This window comes from Xyrauchen texanus, chromosome 40 (assembly GCF_025860055.1).
Source record: "Xyrauchen texanus isolate HMW12.3.18 chromosome 40, RBS_HiC_50CHRs, whole genome shotgun sequence".
In the NCBI taxonomy this organism is placed as follows: Eukaryota; Metazoa; Chordata; class Actinopteri; order Cypriniformes; family Catostomidae; genus Xyrauchen; species Xyrauchen texanus.
In genome coordinates, this window is record NC_068315.1 from 32267371 (window position 1) to 32283730 (window position 16360).

Consider the following 16360-nt stretch of genomic DNA (forward strand, 5'->3'; position numbering starts at 1 on the left):
AACTCATGTATTATTTGAGCTGTAAAGTGGTTTAAATCATCATTCTTACGGTCATTTTAGAGTTTACAGCGCTATTTATTCAACTATAGTAGTTATATAATCATGGCAAAAAAGTTGTCAAATTGTCCTTAACTTTACACAGAAATGTTTGGTAAGCAATGACACTAAAATTAAAGTAAAAAGCATATAGGCTATACTTTTGAAACAGTATTTAAACGTTTCCAGATTGTTCATATTTACTTCCCATTGCAAATGCCTCACTATAACCCAATTTCTGCTTCAAGAAAAAGAAGGGACAAGACGAAATTATTTTATGTGGTAATCAACATTCTGCCACAAATGCTGTCAATTAAGCTCAACTTGCATTGAACCCAGAGTATTCCTTTAATTAGGGAGGACAGACTCTAAACATAATTAACACCCTAAATACATTTACAGAAGTCAAAAAGTAAATACAGACCACATTTTTCCTCTAAAATAGAATTCAATGAATTATTTATTTTAATGGAAATAAAAACCATATAAATCAAGTGGGAAGATATTTATTTTGAATACATTTGGGTGATGACAATAAAGCAACTTAAGACCAAAAAACAAAATACAGACTCTAACATCTACTTCCAGAGTTTCTTAATGGACATGTTTTTCTCACTGTCTTTCTGCATCACCTGTGAATAGAAACGTTTTACAACATTAGGGTTCTATCAGCTGGTAGTATTTATTTATTTTTTAACAAGAGCAAAATCCAAATGGCAAAATATGTTTTTAATACCTTTGCAACTGCCATCTCAAAATCTTCTTGGGTAACGTGGACTCTCCTCTCTCGCAGGGCGTACATCCCTGCCTCTGTGCACACACCCTGCCGGACAAGCACAGATAAAAACACAGCTTACAATGATACCAATCCTGCTGCTTTATGCTCTGTACCAGAAATTGCACATTGAGGATTGTACATTTGCAAGTGCAACCCTTAATCATCACAGAGTGATGCAAGTGCAGCAAGTGACCTCACCTTGACTTCTGCACCAGACGCTCCAGGCATCAACTCAGCAATCTTGCGCAGATTAATGCCACGAGTCAGGTTCATTTTGCGGGAATGAATCTTTAGAATGTCCAAACGGGCCTACAGATACAACACCATTATGAGGTTACTGGCAGCATTTGTGCTATTCAATACTTGAGACCACAAAATACTGTAAAATGAAGGGGTGTCAAAATTACTAGTACTGATAAAGTTGATAAAAAAATAAAAAAATGTAATAAAGGTATCTTAACCAGTCCTTTTACACAATCATTAATACCAACTCAGTTAAATAGAAAAAAAAAACAATGTGTGAATATTATGAAAATTATAGTAATAGGGCTGCAACTAAAGATTATTTTGATAAAATAAGATGCATTTAAGTCTAAATATCTTAAGGATTTTTAGATATTTTAAAATCTTTATCATTATATTTAACATTCTCAGACAACACATTTTTTTTCTGCAGTATAGCTGCTAAAGTAAACATACGTTGTTTTAAAGGAGTTTTATATATTTATATAGGAAAACAAGCCAAAACAACAACAAATCATAAACTTATTTTATTGCACTGCATTATGGGTGAAGACTACCCTCTCTTTTGTTCACTTTGATCCATATTTAACTCACAAAAAACAAACTCTCTCTTCTTAATAGAGCTGCTATCAGCAATTTTCTTCACTATAAGGATACAAACCGCGACACGTGTATTATGATTCACTACGTCGCTAGCCGCGCGTGTGAGGGGCAAGCATCCCTGCATCAGAGTGTGCATAAGCCGGGTGCAGTTTCAGTCTCTCCCCCTTAGATTGGGTCACTTCACATAGAAGAGGCGCTGGCTGCAGAGAAATGCCAGTTTTGGAGACTGTACTTATTTACATGACCTGCTTCCTTATTATTTGAACTTTAATAAAGGATGCATTGAAGACATAATGCCAGGGTGTTTCCTTTAAAGTCATGGAACTTGAGCTGTGTTCTTCCTTTCCTCAATCATGTGCAAGCCATGGTGTTCCTCTCACGCACCATTATTAGAGTTTAATGTGATCTCATGTTACGTTAAATGAGATCAAACGTCAATTTGACAACAAACATTTTTGTTGACAATTTTTTATTGTTAACGTTTTCAATAAAGTCGACTAATCGTTTCAGCCCTAGTAATAGGAAAAAATTGTTTGCTTTAGTGTCTGAAATTTTACTTGAATATTTGCTACTGCTGTTAAATACCTTAGCAACCTTCAATAACTACTTGCATCATTTGCAGCTTTGTTCTATCGTTTTTACTTTAAATCAACCTATATATCTGTTTTGCCAATTAATCGGCACGATAACAGATTTCTGGAACTATCGGTTATCAGCAAAAATCCACACCAATAGTTTTCCCCCGTTGCTGGAGCGGCTTGGAGGGGTCCGCTGCCATTATACAGCATGAAAGCGGCACTTCACTGATGCCTTGTGGTGTTTGTTTTGACACCCGAGACTACACTCTGCATGGAGCAGAACACTTCAGATGCACATTTAAAACATCAACAACAAAAAGGTATGTATACAGTATACTCCAGTACACGCTGTCATATATCATTATAAAGTTATTAATTTGTTGACTAGATGCTGCATTAGTAGAGAACAGCAGTATGTTTGCCGACAAGGCAGAGAAGCTAACTTCAAGTGTTAACAAAAATACACAAAATACCTACCCAAATATTTAAAAGACACGATTGTTACAATCTATTTGCATTCGTTTATATCCAGCTGGTCACATTAATGCATTCGTTAACCAGCTAAGTTGCATATCTAAAGCTAGTGATGTGAGAAAGCAAATTAATACCTTCATGCAGCGGAGAGAAACATACAGTATAAATCAGAAACGTATCTGTTTTCAATAAAAAAACTGTATCCTCACTGATGACTTCAGATCCATCACATTCTTGTGCTAAAAAAGGCTAGACACAGTGCAACAAATACAGTTTAACAGAAAGCAGGTGTCTCAAGATGGTTTTAAAGTTCTTTTTAATTAGACACGTCATCTAAAAAAACAGTGCTTCTGCACAAGACACTGAATAAACAAAAACAAAGGGAAACAGAGACGTTTGTCTAGTGACCGTTTACATAGAAAAACAAATGGAAAGTTGCAAAAGCGTTCCGTGTGAACAGTCCCTTACAGTTGGTGGAGGTCTTTGGTCATTGCGTCTTGCTCGCTTAAAAGCGTTTCTCAGATTAAGCAAAGAGTTGTTTAAATGCTTTGTCAGGAAAGATGCTCAACTTGGAAATGTGGGTCTCAAGATTCTCAAGTTCAGTTCCAGTGTGTTGTGTTCATCTGTCTGAACAGCCCCAGGCTTGGGCCAATGTGGTATTTCGCTATTATTATGAAGCTGGAGTAGCAGGAATCAGTGCAAGTGTAACACCATGTGAACTCCCTAAAGAATTTAATGCGATAACTTATGCATACTATCAACACCCACATATTGCCCGTATTCGTAATTTCACTGGTTACATGTCCTCATAAATTGTTTTTAACCAAACAAATTTGCCTATGCATGAACAGACGTCATCAGAAACGGCTATTCTCGTGCGCTATTATATAAATCTATGAAGCCAGTTTTATTCAGAAAACATCAGGGCTGTGACACCTCCGTTCCAGACACTATTTATATGGTTTGTTTTATTGAAGGGTACATTAGACGTGCATAGGTGCTGAATAAAAGGATGACGTCATCGTGTTTACTGGATTTCATGATGTAAACAATGGAAGTTCTATGGATTATTATACAAGTTTGTGTGTTTTGGGCAAAGATTTACTATAGATATCGTGTAATTCCAATCAAAACAGACGGATGGCTTCATTGTTGGATCAAACTCTAAATTGCCAAAACACAAACAAGGTACGGACTTCGGCCTCGTTGTTGTGTTGTCTATTGTGCACTCTTTACACAAAATAAGAAATCATTGGCTGAAAGTCATTTATATTGGTCAATGCTTTCATTGGAAGGGTACAGCATTACATCTTTTAAATTATGTATTGGTTGACCAGGTTAATTCATACAGCGACACTGTAAACAGTGCTGAATGAAAACAACTGAAAACACAAGGCCATCGTGAATAAACATGTTAATTAGGGTTGGGCGATGTCCCCTAAATTGGCAGTTGACGATGTTGACAGTAAAACATCGCGATGGACGATGATATCGTCGGTGGGGGGTTATATAATTTCATATAATTTTCAAAAATTATATGAAAAATTATAATTTCGTTATTTTACTAACCCAACTATATGACTCGTCGGCGCTTTATCAGTAGGTTGCACGACACGTGAAGCATTTTTTTTTAGCTTTCACTTAAGAAGAGTTGTGCACTTAGTATTTATGTAAAGAGATATATTAAAATAAAATTTTCCACTTAAAAACTATAATTTCGTTATTTTACTATCCCAACTGACTCATCCGCGCTTTCCAATAGGTTGCACGTAAGGGGGAAAAATATTTCTTCCACTTAAGAAGAGTTATGCACTTTTAAGCACTTTTTATTTTAATATATCTCTTTACATAGATATTTTTTTCTACTGAAAAACTATAAATTTCGTTATTTTACTAGCCCAACTAATTAGTACTCATCCGGGCTTTTTAATATATTAGCTCTAAGAAAAAAAAGTAGTCTTTGGGCAGCCTTCTTGCGAAGAGAGCAGCCACAGCCACGCTCACTGATGAGCAAAAGGTCGAGGCAGAAATGACCATGTACCTGCAGGAAATGGCCATTGATGGGGAAGAGGACCCGCTGACTTGGTGGAAAACGAAAGACAAAAGGTTTCCGTTCATGGCAAGATTAGCACGGAAATATCTGTGCATATGTGCTACCAGTACGCAGCTTATTAAAACCAGATAAAGTGAATATGTTGGTATTTCTGGCCAGAAACATAGAAATTTAAACATGGTCTATGGTGAAAGATATTAGACTTCTTTACGCATTTTTCGCCATCCGTTGCGGAGCTATTCGATTTTGCATATTATTTTTTAAACGTTCATTTGTGTAGTTCATATGACCACTTTACAAAATTTCAATAACATAATTTATTTTGTAGCCTGTGCTGAAGTTAATTGTGCCACTAATTATAAGTGAAATGTTAATGCCGAGTTTCGGTCTGAGTGTTGTTCCCGTTTTCTTGTTCTTGTTCTTCTATGTTTTAATAAATGTGTGTTATTCATATTCACCTTGTTTCTTTCATTTGATTTGACATTATGGATTTATGGCCAAGGACATTTTTCTTTAAAAGTATTAACCAGACAAAAGTTATTTGACGTTCGCTGGTCTGGGTTTATCTTAAACTGCCGCTTCAGTGTAAAGAGCTATGTGACAATGAGCAAGATTTTCTGAGACACTACAACTACTAATAATTAATTAATAAAGGCTATTTTCTTGTAGCCTACAACATAAAATATTTTAATCTAAATGTACAGTGTAAGACATGTAAAAAAAAAGACAAGAAGCTAACAATGTCAAGATCAATATTTGTGTAGCCTTCGTGACATGGTATTTTCACAGACCAACACGTCACGTCTCTGGCATATACTACAGTATTTAAAATAGCATATATGCATTAGTTATAGTCTCAATTTAATTTACAAAGCAATCCCTGCAAAGTTTTTAGGTTAACTATAGAAGAGACTAGGATTAGTGAGTCACACTAGCAAGACTCGCAAAAGGGGGCGTGGCATCACGATGGTGGCTCTACATCGTGATGTTGGTCAGCCATCACGATGGACGATGATATCGTCCATCGGCACAACCCTAATGGTAATATTTAATTTAAAAAAAGTCAAATACATTTTCATGGTTCAGTCAGTAGTTTATTTTTGTAATACAATTTTGTAATACAAAGTTGTAATTTACAACTATTTTAATTTGAGTGTTATTTCATAATTCAGTATCAATTTCAACCGATTGGATGATTAATCTGTTATCGGCAGGTACTGCCCAATTTAGTTCTCGTATCGGTAAAATCCAGTATCGATCGACCTCTAATTGCTTGTAATTTGTTTCTTTGTTCTTTAGATTCTTACTAGTCATTTTGCTTGAAGAATTACTAGAAAACTGGATGCTTTGAAAGCAAGGAATCAGAACAGAGCTACGTTTTTATAATGTGTTTCACATAATCTGATAATGGACTGACCTCTTCATTAGGAGGAGGAAATTCAATCTTCCTGTCAATGCGGCCAGGTCGAAGAAGGGCAGAGTCCAGAATGTCAATTCGGTTTGTTGCCATGATAACCTGCAGAAACAAATATTTCTTAGAAAGCCCACAAGCATGGCATAATCTCTCTATCTTTTACAATCCGTGAAGTTGAGAGCACACAGATGACAGGTGTTTGCTCACCTTGATGTTCTTGGTTGCCTCGAATCCGTCCAGCTGGTTGAGAAGCTCCAGCATAGTCCTCTGTACCTCACTGTCTCCTCCTGATCCTCCCTCCAGCCGAGAAGAACCAATTGAGTCAATCTCATCCATGAAGATGATAGAAGGGGCATGTTCTCTGGCCATGACGAACAGTTCACGCACCATACGAGCTCCTGGAATGAACAAACATGAACATGTTGAGTAGTACAATAACAGAGTCAAAATGCTGATTGTGAAATTATATTGATTTTACATTAACAAATACAAAGCTGAAATGGGCAAAATTGAGAGACAGTTCACCTAAATGCATACTGTGTCTATTAGTGTTGTCAAAAATACCGGTACCAAGTCGGTAATCAAACAAAAAATTATTTACGATACCAGAATTTCTGAAGGTACCACGCAGAGGCGGGAACTTTCGAACGCTCACAACAAGCAAAAGATTACGACAAGCAAAGCTGCTGCGGAGCCTCAATTGAATCATGTCGAAATGAAAAGTGGAAAAACTCAGGTAATTTGAGGCTGATGAAAAGGGAAACATCACAGATCAGTTTGTAAACGCTGCTTTTGCAATTTTCTGACGATAGGAGGGAACACATCAAACTTAATAAAGACAGACACCCAGATTTATTCAAGCAAATAAAGCAGGTGAGTTTAAAAGCATATTAACATTTGCATTAGGGCTGAAACATTTGGTCGACATTGTCGAAAATACTAAATTGATGAGAAAAATGTTCATTGATGAATAGTCGTTTGATCTCACTTAACGTAACATGAAATCACATTAAACTGTAACGATATCGCGTGAGAGCAGCAGTTCACGCCTGATGGAGGAAGAATTACACAGATCAGTCCAGATGCACTCTAAACTTTCACAGTTTATTTTATGTAGATCCCAAAGTATTAGGGAATGATTAAAAAAAAAAAAAGTACATTCAGAAGCATGTACCATTGTGGAATAAGCAGAGGCGGAGCTCTTTAAAGGAAACATCCCAGCGTAACATCTTAAATGCAGTAAAATTGCTTTATTAAAGTTCAAATAATACAGAAGCAGGTCATGTTAATAACTATAAACTCAGAAACTGGCATTTCTCTGTGTGGTCGGTGCCTCTTCTATGAGTTGCCCGATCTAAGGGGGAGAGATTGAAACTGCACCCGGCTGAGAGAGACTCTGCCTCGGTCGTTCCTCCCTCGCGCGCGCACGCTAAATGCAGCTAGATTAGAATGCGGTTGCTCGCGACTTAATCATAATATCTATATATATATATATATATATATATATATATCTATATATATATATATATATATATATCTATATATGTCACTATGCATTTCTTATCATGAAGAAAACTGGCAATATGCAGCTTTATTAATAAGAGAGCACTTTGCACATTAGTTTGTAAATTGTTTTTTATTAATTCTATTGCATGCTTGTTTATTTAGGCTTTTTTTTTGTATTTGGTAAAAACTTAAATTAAAAGTTGCAAAAGTTGAAGCAAATCTTATATAAGTGTTCAAAAATACTTTAAGCATACATTGTTCAGTTTTGTTATAATTAAAAAAATAATACATTTAAATTAAAGTGTTGCTCAATGGCATATTTCTGATCTTAGTTCTGCTGCTAATGTTTTGTAGACTTTGTTAATAAAACAGTGTTGTTTAGTAACCTGTTTTTGCTTTGGTACCGAAAATGGTATCGAGTACCATGAAATTTCACTGGTATTGGTACCGACTACTGACATTTTGGTACAGTGACAACACTAGTGTCTATACACATACAGTACACACTAGTGTTTCCTACAGAATTCAGTTCTTGAACATGAAATACCCACATTTGTCAGGTGTTGATTTAAACCCTGGGCACAAAGCATCGTCACACACCATATTTGAATATAAACAAACATGAATGCGATTTGAGAGCTACAGTGGATGGGAAAACTATCAGTAAATAAAAACGTACATTTTTGGCCTGTTCCTCGCACAAGGCTATCATGTGGCTTCAGAAAACTTGGAATATAGCACAAGTTTTTTAGGCTACTTTTATGGTGCTTGTTTTTTGTCATTTCTGAAGCAAAACTATCTCTGTATGAACATTCAACTAAACATAACCAGCATAAATGATGACAGAATTACAATTTTTGGGTGAACTATCCATTTAACTGTTTATTGTAATTGTGAAAGTGAACAGACCTTCTCCTATAAATTTTTGCACCAGCTCTGATCCAGAAACTCTGATGAAGGTGCAGTCGGTATGGTGGGCCACGGCTCTAGCTAATAAGGTCTTTCCTGTGCCAGGAGGTCCATAAAGCAGCACACCCTGCATACCAACAATCATGACAGATTTACAATATGAACCAGATCTGCTAGGCAACAGACCTAATATTGATGATGTTTGATAATATGACGTGATTATGCTGATAAGCAGTGCTATGCCATCTAACAGCATTAGAAACAACCAGTTCTATCACTCACCTTAGGTTGTGCAATTCCAAGAGCCTCGAACAGTTCTGGGTGTTTGACTGGCAACTCGATTACTTCCTTGATCTCTTTGATCTGTTTGTCCAGTCCTCCAATCATTTCATATGTGGAATCGGGCACTTTCTCCACCATCATCAGGGAGACCAGTGGATCCACTTTGTTTGGCAGGATCTTGTGCAGCGTGTAACTGTCATTTCGAAGTGCTACACGACAATTTGGAGTTACCTGGCAGGAGGAGGATTTCGATCACCATTCCCATAAATTAATTCTATAGTTCTAAAACACCAATTAAACGTGAGCGGTATGACCAAAATATTCATGAATATCATAATACAGGAAGTATTGCAGCGTGTTTAGATTAAAAGTTGTTCCGTGTAATGCGTGTCCAAAGACGAGATCCACATGACCCATTTGTCATTGACTCATTTTAATACTCTTTCTTTTGTTGATAAAAAAAAAAAAAAACATTTCATTCTAATCACGCATCGCAGAGATGAAACAAAGCTGTTCGAGTTCTCTCATTAACGTGCACTCATTTACAGACACTCTTTACATAAATGATGGTTTTCTTAAGGAGGCAGTACCGGTTTAAGCATGTGTTCAACAACTCAATGCAAGTACTTGAAAACAGTACAAATTATGCAATTTAACAATAAATATGTAAAACCAATATATAATTTTTTACCGATTAATCAGTGCCAATAGTTGCTTTTTGGAACTATAGTTATCGACAAAAATCCTCACAATACGAGTGCCCGGAGTTTTTCGGGCTTGTTTATACTTAAAGTCCCACATTATGTACCAAATTTTTATTTTTTCAGGTTATTTTGGGGATTTTGGTTCAACAATAAACTGCATCTGGGATTTTATTTATTCAGGACCCTTTGTCTGTGCCCATCATAGTAAGGAAAGAATAAGCAATTTTTTTGACATTCTAAAAATCATTTTTATTTTTAAACTGTAGGCCAATTAATCAGTTATCAGGATTTCCCACTACCTTAGTTATTGGTATCGGCAAAATCCACTATCGGTCGACCTCTAAAATAAAATATCATATTTATTGTTTGAATACGTGGATTTGTAAAAAAATTTAAATGCCTAAATGTTTTTTTTATTTTTATTTATAGAATTAGTAAAATTAATATCTTAATGGTGTTAGACGGTCCCCTTGAATATCTCACCTTGTTAGACGGTCCCCTGTATAATTAATAGCATTAGCTGGGAAAGAATTTCTCTCATATGCAAGCAAAATGGACATTATAAATCAATATTGAATCAGAATTGTAAACGAAAGCTTGTCAATCAGAATCCAATCTGGAAATTTGTATTAATGCCGAACCCAATTTTGGACTCGTTAGCCTCTATTGTGTGGTCGACCATATAAACATAAGGTGGGACTAAGAATTAAATATACAGTATTGTGCAAAAGTCTTAAGTCACATAAGATGTTTCTCAAAAACATTTGTCTTAAAATAGTTCTTTATATCTTCAGCTTTTGTGTGTCAATAGGAAATATAAATGTTAGACTTCCAAACATTATCATAATTTTTTTAAACATTAAATTAACCTCACTATGCAATAGGGTTGCACGACTTGGGCAGAAAGTCATATTGAGATTATTTTGAAAAATATTGCGATTGCGATTTGAACTGCGATTATGATGGTAATGTTTTCCACATGTTCAACTGCAAAAAGGCTGCTGGGGTTTTCACACTTGAGCCCTCTTAAAAAGAACCAAACTGAGACTTTTCAGTTCATCCACAAACAAATAAATATATAAACAGTGAAACAAAGTCTTCATCATATTCAAATGTTACGTCTACCATGTACCTGTTTTTGTCCATTTTGTGATAGGGTCGCAGCCCACTAATCATCATCATTAGTTTTTAAAATACAGTCAACTTGAATATTAGGGATGCTCCAATCAGGATTTTAACTGGAGATCGTATCGGATGTTTTCTTTTCATCTCATCAAACGATACTGATCATTTAACTTTTTATCAGCAGCTATCAAAACTGGTTATATGTAAGCTTTCTGCTCAATGTCACAGTTAACTGAATTCCCTGTTGGTTATACCATAGTTGTTGCAAAGTGTTTGCTGTCAAAAATAATGTAGGTTGATTGAATAACATTCAAATATAATTAGAATTTTTAAATATAAATGATACTCTTTACTCTAGGCCTTAAAAACTAGTTGGCTTATACAAACTATTCTTTATTGTATATAAGATAGTCCTAAATAATGAGGCTTAATGTCAAACTGAAATTGAACTGATAACCCAGTGGTGTAATTAAATTTAAAGTGAAACTTTTGGTTAGTTTGTCACCATTTAATTTAATAATTTTTATTCATTATTTTATTATATTTAATTTAGTAATGCATTATAGTATAGTAATTCAATATTTCATATAGATTTATTATATGAACATTCCTTCCTTTTCATCTAGTTGGATGTTGGTAATATTAGTTCCGCTTTCACTTGTTTTCGCGGTGAGTGTAATAAGTGCAACACGCTCTCTCGTGAGGTAAACAAATGACAGGAGACTGGAGGTAGAGAAGTTTCTGGACTCTGCAGGTTTTTAATGTTAATGCTGTTTGCTCAGCAAGCATTTAATAGAGATGTTTGAATTATTGAATTATAGCTTGTATTCTGCGTTATTATTATGATACCTGTGCCTTGCAGAGACTGAGAAGCTGCTACCGCAAATAATAAAAACGCTTCACGCAGGATGCGCCAGTTTAGTGTAAATAAAGCGTTTAGAGCACGTAAGCAAACTGAACCGAACTCTGAGCACTTCTGTTGTGGCGTGCAGCTCTGAAAACACCAATGCTTAACTTAATGTAGACTGCAGCGCAAATAAACTTTGAAGAGAGCAGAATGTTTATTTAATTAAAAATCGCAGCCCTTCCAGTTTAATAATCGCACAAGGTCATATTGTGGTGTCGATTTTATTTCGATTAATTGTGCAGCCCTACTATGCAACATTTTTCACAAGTGCCTAAAACTTTTGCACAGTATTGTATTTGGTTATAATTGGCTGATTAAAATATTATTGGCTTTCTTCCAATGCCTTAATTATTAGTATCTGCAAAATCCAATATCAATCGACTTCAAAAGCTAGAAATTCCCAATTACAATTAACAAAGTCGTCTTCGTTGGAAATGCTTGACTGGTTTTCTGCTTGGTGTTGGATTTTTTTTACATCACAATGCAGTATAAGCAAAATGTCCCTGGCTGCAATATATTCAAATTGTAATTACTTTTGAATCTAATACGTAAATAATGCAAAAATTTAAAACAAACCACTTACGTCATTAATATCAATGTTCTTATCCACATCCACAACAAATTTTCCTTCAGGATGCACCTATAAACAATGCAAAAATATACAGGTCAACAACAATACTATATTACAGTCTCAGAATTGATTACCCTCACATTTTAAAAGAAATGGTGATTATCAAACCTTGACCAGCACTTTCTTCTTGTCCATGGCTCTCACCACCTCTCCTACATATGATCCCTGCTCCTGCAGTAACTGCAGTTCCTCACGCAGAAGGCGCACTAAACCAGAGACATGACAATTACATGTCATTCGGGGATCAATTTTATACACCTTAATTTGCATATGCAACATGAGAACACCATAAAAGAGTAAACTAAAACACATCAACCAAAAAACATTACTGAATAAGTTGATGATTTTTACCCTTGGCATTTAACTCATTCCTTTGAGCCTGCAGACGTCTGAGGTTTTGGCTTTTATCATTTACTGTCAACTGAGTGAAGAGACAAGCACTTTCAGACATGATATACACATACTTCAAATGTAAAGCTTATATGTGTGGCAATCATTTCAGAACATATTTTGACTATTCTTACCTGAAGCTCCTCGATTTTTGACAGGTAATACTGTCGAAGACCAGAGCCTCCTTTACTGTCCTCAAAATCCATCTGAAGAAAAAAACGCAACAACAACAGCAGAGCACTGAAGATAACAGTTATGAACTTAATGATAAATTAGTGCTTTTGCCATGTTACATAAATCACACAGCAAGAAGTGATTGTGACGAGCTACAATTAAAACATATAACTGGTTAATAATCATTAGGAATGGTTGGAGTATTGATAACTCGAAACAGGTAATGTTTCTTGATGATAATCCGAATATGATCAGATACCTTGTGTTATGATCAGAGATGAAGAGTGATTTATCATGTGTTGATTAGTGAGATATCGGATTATTATCCTAATTGATGGACTTCTCGTGTTGTCAATAATGTCAAATGTTGTCAATATGTAATGATAATACATTGTAATAATACTTTTACATAATAAATTCAGAGATGACCGCTTTCGCAGGTTATAACAGGCAATTAATTGTCCATGTTATGATCAGTCTTAAGCAATATGTAATATACTTACTTTTCTAAAGCATAAAATTATCATAATATGTTATCAGAGATTTAGGAAACACGCTAAACTGAAATACTCCGAAAACAATGCAACAGCCAGTATATTCTACTTTTAAATGTCCGTGTTTTGGCACGTGTAATCACGCCAAATACCCATTTCCCAACAGTATTTCGACACCACGGGTTGCCAGATTTGAAACAAGTTTGCGGGCAAACACAGCGAGCTGCAGCCATCTAGCTAACATTGACATAGTTATAAAATATATATAATTTGCAAACAATAAAAACATTGCAAACGTATACATTAGCTGATCAACTTACAGTATAAGGCTCGTCGCTTGCCATTGTCAAGTTTTCTCGTTCCTGTTGCGTGTCCTCAAACTGGCAACCCGCGTGAGTTTCGAGTCTGCGAAGGGGCGGGGGAGACAACTCTGCCCAATATTTCGAATTTTGACTCCAGTACCCATTTTAAACACTAGATGTCAATGTTACATACATATCGCTCCTTTACATATCTTTCTTAAAAGACGCATCGTGTTATGATCAGAGATTTCTAATTGCATCGTTAGAAATAAGACTTATCATGTTATGGTCATATATAAGATATTTCAAGTGTTATGGTCCGATATTTCTCGTGTTGTGGTCAGAGAAGAGATTTTCCATGTCATGACACAATGAGACAGCAAAGTCCGCTTCGTTCGGAGTGAACGAGTTTTAAAATCATAACTTCCGTCAATTATTTTACCACAGTAAAGTTACAGCAGGTCACATATAACCAGTGTGCACATCTTACATCACTAACACATCTCACTTTGCTGGTAATATGTGATAAATGTACTCAAAAACATCACTTGCCTGCTCAATCCCGTCCTGAGCCATCTTGAATACCCAAACTTCCGCTGGTCAAATGCGTAATTTCCGCTTTGTGTTCTTCGAGACTAAAGGCTTGGCTCTCTATCGCCCCATCTCATTGAAGCGGACCCTTTTCACGCTAGCGTCATCTTTGAACTTGCAATGAAAGGGCTGAGAGGGATAGACTTACAGTATCTTCAATGGCACGAACTGTATAAAGCTGTATAAAGCTCCTTAATCACATCTGATTTTCCATTATTTATAGACTGAATGTTCTTGGACAGATATTTGATCAATGTTTTGTTCCTCGCAGAACAATCCAAAAACACTTTAACTGGTGTTAACAGTTAAAGTGAACAGGCTATTGTTTTCATAAGAATAAAAAGTATACACATTTTCAGTCCAATGTTATATAACAGAGAGATAAGCTGCTATTCTTCTGTTAATTGCTTACTCCAAGTAATACTGGATTTAGAGGGGGACAAAGCAGCAGACCCAAAAGTGCAACTATGGCAAATATACCAGGGGACTACATAAGGCACTTGAAGACCTGTAAAACCACGTGACTTCAAAATACATTGAAATGTCTCAAAAACAGTACAAAACTATCAGATGGCTACCGGACTCACTGAGATTTCACAATATTACTGTTTTTACTGTATTTTGTATCAAATCAATTCACCGGAGCGGCGCTAAGCAATGCCAAGGATGTCAGCGATCTTTCGATGTGGGGCGGGGCGTTTACATTTTAAAGAGACATGACATCTGGTTAGCCTGTAAACAAACTTAATATAAATTATTGTAAATAATTAATTCACTGCATTAATTTAATCAGATTTGTCATTATTATTTATACTAAAATATAAGTATCTAGTGTTATGTCCTGAGATTGGTCTCGGGGTATAAGCGGACGCAACAAGATAAAGTTTCAAGAGCATTAGTCTGAGCCCTGCCACAGCACCACAAACAAATTACGGTAAAGGTAAATAAACAATAAAAGGGAAGCAATGGGCCCCCTAAGTCTATAGTCTCCCAGAGCACTGCTTTAAGTCAATGGTACAGCCCATTGACGAGACTGTACGTCTCACATCTCATGCCCATTAAAAATCAAAGATAGCACTAGCGTGAATAAGGTCATATTGCATTACAAATGATTTAATCACAAGAAATATCTAGTTCTCCCCTAATAAACCACTGGGCAGCGACATTATGATTTGTTTGGCATTGGAATGTGCAACGTAACGAACCTCTGGCCATCACTTCTTGTCATCTATACCCACTCCGATGAGGCGCCATCAAAAAACAGTCATCACAACGCTGTAAAAAAAAGTATCTGCAATATGGAGCCACATGTTTTTCATTGGGTAATTTATTTATTTATTTTTTACAAATTTAAAGGGATAATTCACCCCAAAATGGAAATTCTCCCATAATTTACTCACCCTTATGGCATCCCAGATGTGTAAGACTTTCTTCTTGAGTTGTATGTGTTACTTTTGCTGCCTTACATGCTTTTTGGACCTTCAGAGTTCTGGCCACCATTCACTTGCATTGTATGGACCAACAGAGCTGAGATATTCCACTAAAAATCTTTGTTTGTGTTCAGCAGATGAAAGAAAGTCATACACATCTGAGATGGCTGAGAGTAAATGATGAGAAAATTTTAATTTTTGGGTGAACTGTCCCTTTAATATGCTAAACATCACATTATGCACTAAAATATATGCCGATGTGAGCTAGTGAAAACACTGGAGAACGGAAAATGGAAACAGGCTTCCATTATGAATCGTAGAGCAGTGGCCTGTACCATGATGGTATTTGAACAAACTCTTTGTTTGGATTGGTTTAGAGTTGACAAAACCAAACCGATGCAATCAGGCTTTATTGGGTAGAGTGGGGGAAAACGCCCCCCCACCTAGTAACCACTAGAGGGAGTCAAGATACATTTTTACTGTTGCTATGAACGACTCGGTTACTAACGTAACCTCGGTTCCCTGAGAGGAGGGAACGAGTATTGCGTAAGTAGCTTACGCTATGGGAAAACTCAGTTTCTCGAGAAATATTGAAGTCTTTATGTAAAACGCATTGCAGCTGCACAGCAGACAGCAATGAGCGAGGCAGCTTCGGTCATTGGCTGTGCTGCAGCAACTTGCTCGAACCAATGACGGGCGACTCTGAGCACGCGACTAATGGTAGCCAGCGCTCAGG

At 36.1% G+C, this 16360-nt stretch overlaps 1 protein-coding gene across 1 annotated transcript; it reads right to left on the minus strand.

The window, feature by feature from the left end:
- Positions 1 to 526: 526 nt before the first annotated feature.
- On the minus strand, positions 527 to 14251 carry psmc5 (proteasome 26S subunit, ATPase 5). Its single transcript, XM_052112447.1, has 12 exons — positions 14156 to 14251; positions 12768 to 12839; positions 12595 to 12664; positions 12352 to 12449; positions 12196 to 12252; positions 8877 to 9107; positions 8595 to 8721; positions 6387 to 6577; positions 6183 to 6281; positions 1013 to 1123; positions 773 to 859; positions 527 to 668 (listed from the first exon to the last, which is right to left on the minus strand). The coding sequence occupies exons 1-12, from the start codon at positions 14177 to 14179 to the stop codon at positions 615 to 617; spliced, it is 1221 nt and encodes a 406-aa protein (XP_051968407.1). The 5' UTR covers positions 14180 to 14251; the 3' UTR covers positions 527 to 614.
- Positions 14252 to 16360: the final 2109 nt, after the last annotated feature.